Genomic DNA, 12,602 nt, shown 5'->3' on the forward strand with positions numbered 1-12,602 from the left:
AAAATGAAATAAAAAAGCTTACATACACATTTTTCAGTTGTGTACAGAATTCAGTATGCACTGTAATTATCCATGTTATTAAGCTCTATGTTTATATCGCCATTGCTGCAGAATTAGAGGAGGTCGTACTAAATAGCATGTGTAAACAAAAAGTCTCTTGGTTTCTAAGGACAGGTGGATGTCAGCACATTAATGATGAATGTAAAGAGATTTGCATTCATCATTTGCAGAGATTTGCATAGCAGCGCTGTGGCTTAGTTGGTCAAAGCACCTGCCTAGTAAACAGAAGATCCTGGGTTCGAATCCCAGCAGTGCCTTTTGGGCAGAGTGGTGGCACTGTGGCTAAGGATCTGCTCCTGTGGCTGGAATGTTGCTGGTTCAAATCCCGCGGCTGGCAGAGGAATCCTACTCTGTTGGGCCCCTGAGCAAGGCCCTTCACCCCAGGGCACTGTACAATGGTTGACCCTGCGCTCTGACCCCAAGCTTCTCTCCCAGTCTGTGTGTCTCATGGAGAGCAAGCTGGGGTAGGTGAAAAGGCAAATTCCTAATACAAGAAATTGTATAAGGCCAATAAAGTGATCTTATCCTTCCAATTTCCTTGCAATTCAACAAAAGGGTAATTTATTGCTCACGATCCGGGAGAAGACCGAAGATGTTCTGTAAATGGCCATAGTGACACTTTATCCAAACTGTTGAGACTGGAAGCGGGCTTCAGTAGATACGTGGCTGTCATTTCATGGACAGAAGCCCTGTTCGCAAGCTGGGCTCCCAGAGACTTCTGTTACAAAGGAAGCCGCTCGTTTCAAGAACAAAGATGCAGTGTAGGCCTTCAAATACACAGCTCTTTGTGTTCATTGATAAATGTTCCGAGAGGCAAAACTTGCAGTTGATCATACATAAAGTTTCTACCCTCTCAGTTTTTAAAGTCCCCTACAAACTTTAATGATACATTGCTTATACTAATGGATGAAATTGTAATGTGTTTCTGCTATCAAACGGACTCTTCTTCACCTGATTCGTATTTCAGTCACACTGGGGTTTGCATGGTCATTTCGTGGAAGCTGAGCCCTACTTATGCTCTTTTTGGAGAAGGCAATTTAGCAGAGCCCATAATCCTACTAGCCTGTCTTGTCTAGGTAGGAGAGTACTATTTGAAAATGGGGAGATCATTCAAACTCCACACAGAAGGGGCCCATCCCATAGTCAATGCCTGGAACCTAGAGATGGAAGACAACAGCACTGCTGACTATCACACCACTGTGGTATCCCCTGTTATCAAGCAGACGTACATGTATTATACAAATTATTGGAATATTATTACTGGAATCTAGAGTGCATGGTACTGCTTGGTGCAAAAGGATTTTTAAAAATAACAAGCTTAACATTAATATAAAACATTTTTTGTTTTAAAGTACTTTACTGTGGAATGAAAACCCCAAGAGCAGACTCAGCCAATTAAGTGAACATTCACCTTTTATTCAGAGAGCAAAAAGCCTTTTAAACATCTCCAGTGTTCAAAATGTATAGATGATCAATATATGTATTTAAATATTTAAAATAAATAGTGTAGATCTATAATGGGCAGGGTTTTGACCAGACAGTATATCAATTCAAATACCCAGTGTTTTGTGGATGCTTGGAGGAGACCAGAACCCAAAACACTACATTTCCCAGAAATCCCAGTGATGTCATCATCATTAAGGGACCTAATGGGAAGGTATAAATACGGGTAAAAAAAAAAACAGGAATGTTGCTGTACTGAACAAGTGACCTGAGGTTTGTTTTGACTGGGTTTGTTTTTTTTTTTAAAGGAGGATTCTTTTGGAAAAGAACTTTGATTTATTTTTCCTTTTGCAATGTCATTTGGGCCACTGTGTTATGGATTCTGCTTTCTGAAGAAGGTGAGTTGTTTTGCTGAGTGTGTAAAAGCCCTGTCAGAAGAAGTATCCCCAGTATTTTGTTTTAGGTAGTTTTTTCTTTCCTTCTCATTTATTTTGAGATTCTATGTGGGTTAACCTTCTCTGATAACTCATCCATACACCTGTACTTGTTGTTTGAAGTGTTGATAACCCAAGACACTACATATTCAAAGGCCCCAGATATATCCACTACTCCTGATATATGCCAGTAGCACTGTGGTATACACAGATGCTTCACAATAAATGTGTGATTGCTGTTCAAAACACAACGAGATGCCGAAGTTATTTATTCAGTATTTCTGGACTGCTTTTCCCTTCCCATCCTGATTGGAAATACACTAGCTTGATCATTCCCACCACCCCAAGAAGGCTCCAGTTTAATCCTCTGTAAACCTAGTGCACCCGAGGAAAAGTGCAAATGGTGATGAATTAGTCCAACAGCTTCACATAATTAGAAATGTTAAAGACCTCAGAAAGGAGCAATTTCAGATTGTAGCCACAAAGCAACCACATGGCCAGTCTCTAACCTTAAGGTGTGAAAAACATACAAGTTATTTTCAAACAACAGAATTAGTTGCATCGTGTAAAGGTTTCCTTGTACTTCATTAATGTCTTGTTAATATAATAGTAATAATGATAATAATAATTATCATCTGCTTTTTAACACTGCACAGCTATTTTAGACTAGATTCTAAAGTGGTATATATCAATTATACCATATATTCTAGAAAACGGCCACACAAATTATGAAAAACAAAATGAAGATTTTATTTGTATTTTTTTATGTGATCCTAGAGTTAGTTTTTCCTCAACGAGTTTGGGAACATAAGCACGTCTTGCTGATTTTATAGAATTATTGTACTTCAATAGATACTCTTTTCTTCTGTTGGGTGTGACCAATGGAGGTGAATCTAAGGAGAATTCAGTTTAGCTGGGACTCATCTAGTCTTAACAGTGTGGTGTGGAGCACCAAAGTGATTGTATCTGTCGACTGACTCATCAAGGAACTGGTGGAGCTGAACTTTCAGTAAACCTTTTATGGCAAAGGGATTAATTACACAACTTGGAGTAAAGTGAGCACCATACTTTTTATGTACAGGATTATTAGCCTGAAATACATGCACAAGTGTCTTTGGTAATATTTAGATTCATCAGTGATACTTGGAACACTAGAGAAGTTATTAGCTTTAGCAGCTAGCCTACAACTGGATTTTAATTTTACAGTTATGATGTGATGATCGCAAGATACCTCAAAAACAAACTCCAAAGAATTTTATTTTCCATACAAAGATCAACAGTAAGTTATCAGGTTCTCTACACAAAGAACTGAACTGTTCCTAAACTACAGAGAGTGTAAAATACACTGCTGGTCCTAAAGGGTCACTGAGTCTTCTGGTTTTTAATCCATCCTGGACTACTAATGACTTTATTTGAATCTGTACTTTACTTTATTAGTCTATATTACCAGTCTTAACACAATAAGGCCTGAGAGTTAACTCTAAAACGTGATGGAGCTGGAGTATGACTGGACTGATGTAAACACCTTGTTCAAGAACCGTTCACTATTCATTTCCACCAGTTCGAATCCAGCATGACTTTGACCAAGAGTTTCCAAAAAGATTGGCCAGGATTGAAGGCAAGGAAGAAGCTCCACATCAGAGCTCTACAAAGGCAGGAGTCATACCAAATCACAAATGACGGCTCATAGCTCATTGTTCCAAAGAACTCATCCAGTCGTTTCTTGAAGGAAATCGGGTTTGGGCTTCTACAGTAGGGCTAGGAAATTAAAGAAGTGTAACCCTAAGGGTAAAATTGAGCATTAGAAGCTTTTATAAAGCCCTTTTATGAGTTTCAACATGAGTCACACAATGTCACTTGTACTTTTCTAGATGGTGTTTGGATATTCTTTATCATTCAAGTCCCAAAATAACACTTTCATAAAAATTCAAATAATACAACACTATTATTCCTCTATTATTCCACTGCTGTTTTTCCTACAATAATACAACACTCCAACATCCACTCTTTCTCCAGAAAAAAAGTTAACCTTATTCTTTGGGTCACTCCATTCAGGATTGGCCTGGGTGAGCTGTGCTTTGCAATTTTGTTTCATTGATAAAGTGTCCCATTTCTGCTTGTCTTACCTCCAAATAGTTCTGAACACCTAGGACTGCTTGGTGGGCAGGACTCCTCATCACACCACTAAAGGGGAAAAAAATAACAAAGGACTGTAAATCCATATAAGCCACTCTAGCTGAACTGAAAATTGCCAACAAACATACTTCACCATGAGGTACCTGAGAAATAATAAGACTTTAAACAGACACTTTATTTTGCTCTTGCAACTTAATGGCATCTGTGTATACGTTTTATGTACTGTAAAATGGACTTCGAGTTCTTGTTGTTCAATTCATTGTACTTTGTTAACACAATATCCTGCACTAAATAACGTCAGTGGAGACATTGGAGTGGTGCACTTATCTAAATCACTGGAATTATTACATTCCTGGGGTATATGCATTCGCTCTATTTGCTTGCCTTCAGCATAGTATGTTATTACAGATATGGTATGATTGGAGACAGGACTAGTAAAAACTAATATTATGTCAATACAATACTAACAGACCAAATATGTCCCATTTCTTTCTATTACATCACCTGGAACACATTACATTAAATAGAGGCAATGGCTACATGGATGAGTAGTAGCAGGTGATCTATTGTTCTCAGATGAGCAATTCTAGTTGTAAGAACACAGGAAATCTTTACGACAAGAACAGCCCATTCAGTTTATCTGAGATCACATCTCCTTGCAGACTGTTACCAAGTCAAATTTTGTCATGAAAGTACCTCCAATTCCATTAAATGGCTTGGCAATGTGCTCCAAGAACTTGTCATCCTCCCTGAAATTACCTTTTCTAGTATTAGTTTGAAACTGGATGCCTGATTGAACTCTTCATGTTTTGCTCGCTTGACGTGGTTTGAAATAGCGCGGCTAGCAGGTGTTGCTTTAACAGCAAGATATGATATTTAATTGATTAGAAGATAAAGTTGTGGGAGTTGGAGGGTAACAATAATTATGCCTGCAGCAGTGTGTATTAAAACATAGCCAGGGTCAACCTCATGTATTGTCTTTATAATGCTGGAAACATCGCAGGGACCTCCTCAATCATTTGACAACACTGCTGGAGTGCAGTGCTGGAAGCACCCTGATAGTATATATACCCTTTACTATACAATACCAGACTGGGTGTTAGCCATGTCAGGGGATGCAGCTGGTGAACCTGTGTGGCTTTGTGCATTTAGAGCGCTCATGTCTGGCACATTCCATCATTTCATACTCAAGATATTTCAGCTGGCATATCGCAGCATCTGGTGCTCCATAAGGCTTGAACAGCTGTAATGGTTAATATAGGTGTCAATGAATTACATTTCTGAAGCACTTCGATGGTAACTTTTTTATACCTTTAACTAGACAAGTCCAACCATCCACTGTCTGCTTCTTTCAATTCAAGACTGCAGGAGAGCCTATCCTGGCAAGCAACAGGCACGAGGCAGGGTACTGGAAGGGACGCCAGTCCATCACAGAGCAGATTCACTCACTCACTCACTCACTCACACACTCACTCACACACTCACTCACACACACACACACACACACACACACACACACACACCATGCCCACATTTCTCAGCAGTCAATTAACCTACCAGTATGTCTTCGGACTGTGGGAGGAAAACCACATGAACCCAGGGAGAACATACAAACTCCACACAGACAGCGCCCCAGGCTGCCGATTATGTTAAATTGCCAGGTCATTGGGGTATTGGAGGAGATTACTGAACCAGTCTGACAGCATTGCCCGACTCAAGGGTCCTACAGAAGCATCCAGGAGAGCTACCTCTTTCCGCGGTGCCCTTATGGATTACAATGTCATTTTAAATATAGTAAAGATCTGCAGTAATCTGTGAATGGAAACGAATTGGATAATATCCTCTCATTTAGTCATAGTGTATTCGGTATGTTATATAATAGAGACTGTTTGCAAGAAGGGAGAAGCTGGATTATGCAATAACATACGTTTCACCTGTTAATGAAAGATTCCCGCACAAAACAACCGTGATTTAAAGGTTTAAGGGTACATAAAGAAACCTGACCAAATCTAAGTTCTTAACCTACCTATATTTAGAACCGAAATACTGGAAAAATATCAGATACCGAACTTTGCAAGACATCATTTTACGTTCCCGTAGCCTTAGCGAACAGGTATTGTAACTGTTCCCAAAACAGTGGGAAAAAATGCGAGAAAAAGTTGGGCATTTATTAAGATACCCGTTCCATCATGTTCACTTCACAAAAAACTGAATGAAAAACGACAGTCCGCTAAAAGACCTAAAGGTTGTTAAACACACTGCCTGAGCATAACTAGACACTTTTAATTTTGGTGTAGTTATAACCGACATTATTAAGCATTATTATATCAGAATATGATAGACATATTTTGACTATAGCCATGTAATAATGAATAATTACGTTATGAGATTTTCTTTAGCCATTTGGCAACAGGCATTATTGACAGCCACCACAACATACTACTGTTATAATATAGAGCGGTTTCAGGGCCCTTCGTCAGTCACTTTCGGCTGCACGTTTGATGACGACATCGATTGCCAGGAGAGTGAGACGTCTCGATTTAAACAAGTTAGGGTAATGGTCAAAACTTTGAACAACGGGACACTGAATTTCCTCACCCCACGGCTGCAGAATTTTGTGTTAAAAATTAAGGCAACCCCTAGATGGAATTGGCATGACGCATTTTAAAAATTAGTGTTGCGTTCTGTGTGTTTTATTAAAGGTTAAACTAAAATTTAAGGAAAGACAACGCGAAAAATTTAAAATTAACATCAAAGTCCCATGTTAAAGCTTTATTTTTTTCGTAAACATCTAGATATTAATTTTGTTTATAGGGATTTTTACTTGTCAAGATATCTTTCCATATACATGGAGGATAGTCACAATTTTGGTGGAAACCATATATTACAGTTGAATCTGAAGGGTGGTCATGTTTTATTCTGGATGTATCACAATGGATTCAGTACCTTAGTTAAAAAAAACTAATGCCGTATGAAATGTTCATCCGTGGGAATATGAGCACAGTTTTTAACTTTGAGAAAGTTCTGCTTCAACTCAAGATACAAAGGTGGGTGTTGAGGCCTTTTAAGAAATAAAACATTTGCGATAATGCTGCTATTTGGCAGTTAACACTCGTATTACCCTAAACACTTAGCAATCCCAGCCCGCACCCTTGGAATAAACCTTGTAAAAGCAATTATGACTACAGATGATACTACTCGTATCATTGAGGGCCGTTCGCCGTATCATTTCACAATATTGTCATAACACGTATCGCAGTTTTTACCATCTCGATAATATCGCTTTTTGGATTATTCACAATCCCGCAAATGCGTGGCACACGAAAGTGGGGTTCTGGGCTGCAAATATTTCTCAAAATCACATCGCAGAACATTGCCCTATATCATTTCTTTAACTCCATGAAGTTATCCAGTCATATAAATACAGCACACTAAATACAGCCTGATAGCATCGCTCCATTTAATAGACTAGTCACACTGTTGTATACTCTATATAACTACTGAGAAGTTCTGGGAGAAGTGCGGATGTATTGCAGATTACAACATCTAATTACACTGAAACACATGCGGGATTGTGTAATTATGATGTATTCGAACCACATTTTGCCAGGGAATTCGATTTTAACTCGTATTTCTGGATGACATAATGATGTAACGATGCTAAGCGAAATTGTTAGGGTTCCGTCCCAACGGTAAATTCATGTCCCCTCATGTTATTTATATATACAATAATATAATATGTACTGTATATATACGTAACATGTGGTGTTTCTTCTATTTTCAAAAACCCAGAGCAAAGTTGTACTTTAGCACACTAAAAACCATACGTAGAAATACTTTTCTCCAGTTTTCGTTTTGGGTTAAATGTCTGCTTCGATTTTTCTCGGTGCACATAGCGTTAACGTTAGTATGTAATTGTTTTGCTACAACTGTACACAATGTTGCGCTGTTGTCCGGGGGCATCGCAGGAGCGCTGTTTGTGAATCCTGTGTGCATCTTTAGCGACGGTCCCTTAGCTCGGTTTTCGACAGATCCATCCAAGCTCAGTGGATCTTGTTTCTGTGCAACAGCAGGGTACGGTGGACTTAGCGCTGTGAGCAAGGGGAATACGCATTTCACAGAACATTTTTACTCGCCTACAAATCCCAGGCAATGAACTGTATACACTGAAACTGACTGAAGAAGGACTAAAATCGAAAATGACGGTGGATTTTGAAGAATGTATTAAAGATTCACCCAGATTCAGGTACGATAAGGGGTTTATATCGCTTGTCTGTGCGAAAAGGAGCTCTCTTGCCACTAGATTGACGTGGATTTGCTTGTTGAATTTCTTGTTCCGAGATGCTAAAGTACATCAGAATATCCTTTCGTTCTACTCAATTACGCTTATTTGAAATTAAGGGTTGCAGGGGGTGGGCTGTAAACATTTTTGCTATTTTGTTTTCATATTTTAAATTGAACCTTATTTTGGCCGAGGGATTGCATAAAAAGGGAGATTTACCCTTCATTTCGGTCACCATCTGTTCGGGTGTCCCAAGTAGAAATCTGTCACACACACACACACAAAACTGATGGTACTGTACACTCATCTCGTTAGACGGCCGTCAAATGGCTTTAGCCTGTCAGATTTGAAATCTTGCGCCGAGAAGTCGGATTGCGTTTCGATCTGGACTTTCTTAATCAGCCCTGTCTTCCCAACCGCTGTCCCGGCTGAATGAATGAAGGGGGGTGTGGACTCGTCCCTCCGGGCTCGGCGTGTCGGTGTCTGGCAGGCACAAAGGAAAATTAATTCTGGGGGAGAAAACTGGGGTGGTCGCGGTGTGTTCGGATCTCGCTCTCTGCACCTATCCAGCGTTTTTCCCCCCCAAGACATTTTAGGGAACATGCTCATTTCCTTTGGAAATGTAGGTGTCTGATCGCAATAAGTGTCGGTTCACGGTTTAGTTACATTTTTTTTTTTACTACATGAGCCATTAAACACCGAGGGGCATTCGATATCTAGTCCATTTTGGTGTTCCACATGATATGTGCTGTAAAGCGCTCATGGAAAGGTTTTGCGCTGCTTATTCTAAAAGGTACAATTAAACAATCGCATAGCGCATCAATTAACCGATCGCTTCCAGATGTTATCAGACGAAAACGAGCACGGTACATCAGCTGAAAATAATGCGATGCGAGGGGAAACCTGGTCGATAGCCCTGTGCATGTCGTTTGGATTGACAGTTGTTTTTTTGACAGGGCTGTTTGCTTGCTGGGCGCTGCTGTGTGGTCTTGAGATCTGTGCTGTGAGCCGAGAGCTGTGCACGCATGAGTTGCCGTCATTCACTGTACTGTTTTTTTTTTTGTTGTTCGCGCAAATATCGGTGAACTTCGTGGGGAAAGGCAGAAAGAAACGCAAAAGACGCTCGTTGTGTCCAACAGATTAAGAGAAAACGAACGTCACCCTTATTGTTGATGGCTGCGCCTATCTTACATCCCGACGGACAGTGATCAGGCTTTTTCAGTTCAGTCTCGCCACTACACGAGAAATCTTTGAAAATGTGTGGCTTTGATCCATATTAGGGGATTTCTATTAACGCTCTCTGACGTAAAAGCGAAAGGATATCGTCCAGCCTTGCGTATCAAGTTCACAAAAGTAGGCTACAAATATAGGTCAGTAATCCACCGAAGAAGTTATTACATGCGCCAAAAGAAATTAGGAGAAACAGCAGCAAATCTGTTTCTTCCCTGCTGTCAGACAACTGTATGGTCTCCGGTCTATAGAGAGGGTTTTTGTTTGCCGATGGCTGCTTTTATATCGACCCCTGCCTGAATTTTCCTATTTGCAGAGACGTGTACCACCAGTAGCCTGAACTGTAGGTCCCCTTTAGTGAGTTATGTCAATTTGGCTGCTTTTATTTGGAGTTAGAAATGAGCGAGTAATGTAAGCGCTTGATGACGCAAAAAAACGAGTCTGGCCAGCGCCCTCTTTCAACGGCAGCATATTTAAGCACAGAAATGCAGTTTGAAAACTTCCAAATTGGTTGGAAAGGGACCCGGTGGATACTTGTGTCCTGTCTTTCAAAATTGTTTTTCTACGGGACGGAATAATTTAATTATACTTTTTTTTCCCTCAACGCAGATGAGTGGAATTGAGTTGAACGCGAATACACAATACAAAAACGCAGTAGAGGGTTACATTCCTTCTTATTGAGCAATTATAGTAAAATAATTCTAAAAACTAAAATAAATCTACCACCTGTTTGATTGCAGTCGACATTCAACACTCCCCTTTTGCTTTGTTTTCAGGTCAGGCTCTTAATAATTGTCAGAACAACATACTGTAATCCTCTCACGTGTCTTGTGCAGGTAGGGACCTGAGAGATGGAATAGTCGTAATTCACTGTCGAAAATAGTTTTTGGACTGTGTCAGCATTTTCAGGCTGAAAAGAGAAAGAAAGATGCTTCTTTTTCTGCCTGGGGTTTTTCAACACATAGGTGATGTTGGGCACAAAATTACAAAAGGATTTACAGGGAAATTCGTCAGTGGTTGAATTGACTGAAACCAACACCTTCCTTGATGCTGTTATGTCTGTAACAAATCTCTTCTGACACGCATACTGGCTACCTACGCTGTGGTTGTTTAAAGCAGGGTTACAGTAGCCTAAGGCAAGGAATGTCAATAACTGAAGATTCCAGTTGGTTCCACTTCAAGATGTGTGGAAGAGCAAGGTCTTTGTTTGGCTAATTACGTCAATTACTAAAATTAAGATGCTAGTTGTTCCAAAATCCTGCAAGGCAGTGGATTCGAAAACCTGCTTATGGCAGAGGAGCTGAGAACAGGGATATTGCCCAGGTTTTCACCAATAAACTGTGGCTCTGTGCTACCAAAGTCACCTTGACGTCACACAATATCCCACCCTCGTCTGTTTTCAATTTTTCTCCATTCAGTGTATTGCTTGTTTTGTTTTTTAGCTCAAGAACTGAAGGTCCGATGATCTCATTCTGACACGTGCAAGATTTCATACTTGTTCCTCTGGGTCTCTTGTCAGCCTATAGCTTGGCTGGCTGCACTGTGTAAAGTCACAGTATGAAATAAGATGTTGTTTTTTAGTTTTGGGATGTTGGAGTGCTAGGGCTGGCATCTATCCTCGGTTTACCAGGAACTTTAGGTAAAAGAGAATTTGGGGCATCTCAGTGGTTAACATTGCTCCCTCACAGTGCTGGGGCTCCGGGTTCAGTTCCAGACCTGGGGTTCTGTCTGTGTGGAGTTTGCATGTTCTCCTCATGTTCATGTGGGTTTCCTATGGGTGCTCCAGTTTCCTCCCACACTCCAAAGACGTACTGGTGGGTTGATTGTCTTCTGGGAAAACTGGCCCAGGTGTGAGTGTGTGTGTCTGTCATTCCATGGATGGACGTCCTGTCCAGGGTGTACCCTGCCTTGCACCCATTGCTTGCTGGGCCAGATCTTCCCCACGACCCTGAATTGGATGAAGCACTTAGAATGGGTGATGGGTGAAAAAGAGAACGTGTTAGTGGCATATCCCCTTTAACCTTGATTTTGCAGGAGCCCCTTGTTCAAGATTTACATGTCAGTGTAGCAGTGTGTTTTTTTTTTTTCACCAATCCAGTTTGGGAGATTTGAGCTGTTGATCAGCTCACTTTATTGCTGCTACTCTTTTACCGGTACTGGAAAGTAAAGACTGCACACAAAATGTCCTTCAAAATGTGCCCTTGGCCCCTGCTGTGACAGATGCTCTCATTGAGCCTACGCTGTCTACAGAAGGCTAAGCAGAGACTGACAAACCTGATTTTCCCCTGTTTTCTTCATCAGTGCAGAAATGAAATCCTGTCACATTAAGGCAGTATGTTCGAGAATAGGCTGATGTGATAACCACTCTCTTCCTTGTGGCCAAACATCTGTTTACCAGTTTACCTGGGCAGACGTGCACAGCATTTACCATTGGGCATTCGGAGGATCTTATTATATTGTAACCCCTTTATATTACCAATGAATGCTAGTGAAATTAAGATATTTTTTCAGATGAAAAAACCCACTTTGATCCAGTAAATATGCAGGACTTTATATGAAGTAGATGTGTAACCTGTTTTTTTTAGTTTGACCTTGTCAGCAAGTTTAGTTTTGTTTTTTTTGTCGAAAGTGTCCGTGCATCTTTTTTTATAGACAATCTAGGAAAATGATCTTTGACATAGTGACTCCTGTAACCCTCATCGTATACTTGCATTGGAATTTCTAGAACAGAGGAAAGATTAGCACCGCCACTTCTAGCACAAAACCGGTTTTCTTTAGAAAGCTCTCTTCTGAATTTTTAACTGGCCTTGCTCGACTGTGAAATGTGAGAAGATCAGCCTTCATGAAATCGTCATAAAACCTCTGCCTGATGCCTTAAACAGGCTAATTTGTTGAGAAGGTTGAGTTGTTCAGTTTCTATTCCAGATCTCACCATACATACTGTAGATCAACATCTGCCTTCGTCCACTCAGTTCAAGTCAAGACCTCCTGGGTTAGATGGCTGTTCCAAGTTCTAT

General features: G+C 40.4%; 2 protein-coding genes across 10 annotated transcripts in view; one reads left to right on the top strand and one right to left on the bottom strand.

Moving 5' to 3' along the window:
• The window catches only part of pusl1 (pseudouridine synthase like 1), a 56,556-nt gene extending 46,148 nt beyond the window's left edge, over positions 1-10,408 (bottom strand). Inside the window, exons 1-2 of one of the 3 annotated variants that reach the window (XM_088616947.1) lie at positions 10,312-10,408; positions 4,064-4,121 (exon numbers count right to left, since the gene is read on the bottom strand). In XM_088616947.1, the coding sequence (XP_088473073.1) occupies positions 4,064-4,114 (51 nt within the window). In that variant the 5' untranslated portion in view covers positions 4,115-4,121; positions 10,312-10,408. Of the gene's footprint in view, positions 1-4,063; positions 4,122-6,099; positions 6,300-10,311 lie in introns of those variants that run through there. The other 2 variants (XM_088616946.1, XM_088616944.1) reach the window with 2 other exon arrangements.
• Positions 8,093-12,602, top strand: part of LOC148641970 (arf-GAP with coiled-coil, ANK repeat and PH domain-containing protein 3-like) — a 177,348-nt gene continuing 172,838 nt past the window's right edge. For 5 of the 7 annotated variants that reach the window (XM_088616932.1, XM_088616931.1, XM_088616936.1 and 2 more), the window contains exon 1: positions 8,093-8,319. In XM_088616932.1, the coding sequence (XP_088473058.1) occupies positions 8,273-8,319 (47 nt within the window). In that variant the 5' untranslated portion in view covers positions 8,093-8,272. The remainder of the gene's footprint in view (positions 8,320-12,602) is intronic. The other 2 variants (XM_088616930.1, XM_088616934.1) reach the window with 1 other exon arrangement.

This window comes from Lepisosteus platostomus, chromosome 23 (genome assembly GCF_059453375.1).
Source record: "Lepisosteus platostomus isolate fLepPlt1 chromosome 23, fLepPlt1.hap1, whole genome shotgun sequence".
In the NCBI taxonomy this organism is placed as follows: domain Eukaryota; kingdom Metazoa; phylum Chordata; class Actinopteri; order Semionotiformes; family Lepisosteidae; genus Lepisosteus; species Lepisosteus platostomus.